The 3239-nt window shown below is 46.9% G+C and overlaps 1 protein-coding gene across 1 annotated transcript in view; it reads right to left on the reverse strand.

The window, feature by feature from the left end:
* DAP3 (death associated protein 3) overlaps positions 1-3239 on the reverse strand; it is a gene marked incomplete at its 3' end in the record, with an annotated part of 9266 nt that overhangs the window by 3952 nt on the left and 2075 nt on the right. Inside the window, exons 2-3 of the mRNA XM_010179642.1 lie at positions 2483-2605; positions 299-400 (exon numbers count right to left, since the gene is read on the reverse strand). Coding sequence (XP_010177944.1) covers positions 299-400; positions 2483-2605 — 225 coding nt within the window. The remainder of the gene's footprint in view (positions 1-298; positions 401-2482; positions 2606-3239) is intronic.

Consider the following 3239-nt stretch of genomic DNA (forward strand, 5'->3'; position numbering starts at 1 on the left):
TTCGTACAGAAATGTAACTGTGGAAATTATTTCTGTAATTTACTATGTACTCAAAAGTTAGAGAAGGAGAAATACTGGATAGCGTGTTGGTGGAATCCTCACACCCTTCTGCCGCTATGCTGTTTAGGTTGACTGGTACCTTTTAGATGAATAAATTAACAGTAAGCACCAGGACTAATTGCATTCTTGCAGCACGCCAGTCTCTCTTATTCCAACAGGGAAGCATCGTAGTTAGAGTGGATCTGGTTCTTCCCACATACGTGTCCACTCCCTACAGATCTGCTCTACAATAAAGTACCTGCAGCTGGAAGCGATGGGGCAGCCCGTGCGGAAACACGGCTTTCAGCTCCTCGAGCGGAATGCTGTACAGGCGGCCCTCGTGCTGCTCTGCGTGGTTGGCCTGGGAAGGTAAAACACAAATGGTGACGCTCGGGAAGGTCTGGTACGTTTGTTCTGGGTACAGAAGGGCTGCGAGCACGGACAGGGAGAGAACGCTCAATCCAAGTGAGCATCCAGGTACCGAGGGTCGGAAGAACCAGCGTGTTTAAGCTGGAACTGCAGTATCGGGACACTGCTGGCAGATGCTTAGGAGGAATCTATGGAAAAGCCATCCTGCCTGGCCATAAAAGGATTCTTTGAGCTTGTATATGAACCGTTGTGTTTTGTGGGCACTGGTGGCCCTACGCTTCGTGAGTTTATCTAATCTTCTCTTAGTCCACTTGTGCTTCTGGTCACCAGAACATCTTAACGGTAATAATTTCCCACCAAGCAATACTTGCAAACCACCTATGTACTTACTCTTATGGTTTAGCCATCAGTTTTCGTGTCTTGTGTAATTAGGACAGCATAAAGACTATTCTGCAGTACTTCCTGTGTGCTTTTTAGCAAAGTGCCAAGCCTTGTCTGGCTTTTTTAGCAGCTTTGTGCCAAGCTCTGAGGCTTGTGTCATGTCCTGCTCTGCACTTTCTGCACTTTAAACCCAAGCTAAAAAAAATCCTCCTTTATATTCCTGTGCATGCCAATCTCTTGCTTCCACTTTGGCTTAATTTACTGAGGGCCAATACTGGTGTGAGCTTGGTCACTCACCTGTGCAGCCTGGCTGACAAATGGTTTGACCAGAATGAATGGATGGGGAAAATAAGGTTGTGACGAGTACTGCTACCCTGACCTGGCTGCCTGCTGTACTCCTCACGTGAAACCACACGAGCAGCTGTACCTGCGGGTTTGACGACTGCCTGCTTTTGCCAGGCAATAGCTCCTCTGCTGCAAGATGTTACGTGGAGATAGACTAAAGAGAACCCTTAAGAGACACTTCAGTCTCACACTCCGGGCTGTGTTTTTGCACAGCAGTGTTATCTCTGGACTCGAACAGAAGAGCAGTACTCCAGAGACCATTTTCCTTCTCAGTTTTATCACTGACTTGGTGCATAACCTTGGGCAAATTCCTTCATTCTTTAGCTCCTACATCTGTAAAGTGGGTCAGTATCCTTAACCCTCATGTTTAGCCACTTGGAGTTTTGCTAACGGAAAGGTATATAAAAGCTAAGTCTAATTAAAAATTTAGGTTTCATCTGCTCTTCTTAATCCATTTTTAATAGGACTTTATGGTGCACGAGCACGGGTGCAGTCAGAGCTATCGGGTTTGCTGATGAAGCGACCCAGCGGAGCCTCTCCGCTGCAACACAGCAAGTCTGAGGAACGCCGATCTGATAAATTAATAAGCAATGGCGGTTGTCACCAAACATCAGGCACGTGAAGTCAGAATGCCAAAGGCGGTTGCCTGGCAACGTAAATGGTAGGCACAGGACAGTGCGGACAATCCCTGCCATCTGGACTCTTCTGTGCAATCTATAGAGACACTCGCATCACATGAATAAGATCATCTGCATGCTGCTGTTTCCATAGAGACCCCAGAGGAATCGGTATTGAAAGACTCCAATTACAGAGGCAGCAGAAAAGCACCTCAAAGGCTTTTTCTATTCATTTATTCCACTTCATTTTGTGCTTGAGACGGAGAGTGTGAGGCTGGAATTATGATGCTGAGAGCTGCGCTGTGCTGAGGTCATCTGGGGTGTGTTTTTTATACCCCTTCATAGCCAACCTGGGAAGGCTAGTCAGGGAAGAATAAGCCTGGAGTTGAAATTAATGGTGTCTGATGACAAGCTAAGACACAACTGAGCTTCCACAATACAGAGCGTCTCTCATCTGTGCAGCTACAGAGAAGGAATCAATACTTGATCCCAGGAGCTCTCCGGCAGGGGACCAGCCCTGTCTTGTTTAAACGCAGGCAGGGGCACTGCACAGCCATGGCGTTTTCCTCTGGGCGGGACCACGGTCTAGATGCCTGCTATTGGACCTGCGCACCCCCTGCCCCCACGTTTACTGCAACAACACAACCCCAGTAAGAACTGGCTCCAGCACAACCTCAGACTGATGGCATTTAGGCACTTGCTGTCTGACAATAGCGTTGGCAGTAACTCACCGGGTCACTCTCGCTGGTGTAGAAAACTGCTCTTGGTCTTTCTGCTGGCGTTTGGACATCCTGGCTGACAACGGAACTTAGGCAATCCTTGACTGTCGTGTGGAGGGCATACCCACAGTCCAAAAGTAAAGAAAAAGGCAGACAGACAACAAACTTCTCAGCAGTCAATGATTACAGGTAAAAAATTCAGGTAGTAGTTTGTTTTGTACACTCATCACGTGCACATTATGATCGCGTCAAGGTCGCATGCAACACAGAATAGAATTCTCTGCAATTAGAATAACAATCATCAGAACGTAAATTCATCATGAAAGACCACATGCTGTAGAACCACATTTCACGTTTAGATGCCTGCTTCTAAACTATTTCCATTCACTTAAGTCATCTAGAAGAGAGCCAAGCCCTGTACCTGGAAGAGTTATCCCCTTCAAGACTGCTGAAGAGCACAAGTACGGCCCTTAAGGTCTCATTGCTGGGAAGTTCCCGCAATGTTTCTGCCTGCACTGGTGAAGAGCAGCTAGTACCCTGAAAATTCAAGCTGTCTAGTAATCCGTAATCACCTCAATTATTGAAGGATTAGTGCAGGGCTGCCCACTATTTGATATTTATAATTACATTCCCCGCGCTGATTTTCCTAACTGTGTCCCTGCATGCAAACTCTTTCATTATCATACAGACGTGGCTGAGAAACTGAAACAGCCAGCTAAGCTGATTAATTCTTTTTTCCACAGACAGGCTGGCGGACCCAGGCTGCCAA

Source organism: Mesitornis unicolor, unplaced genomic scaffold, assembly GCF_000695765.1.
Source record: "Mesitornis unicolor isolate BGI_N332 unplaced genomic scaffold, ASM69576v1 scaffold29592, whole genome shotgun sequence".
Classification (NCBI taxonomy): Eukaryota; Metazoa; Chordata; class Aves; order Mesitornithiformes; family Mesitornithidae; genus Mesitornis; species Mesitornis unicolor.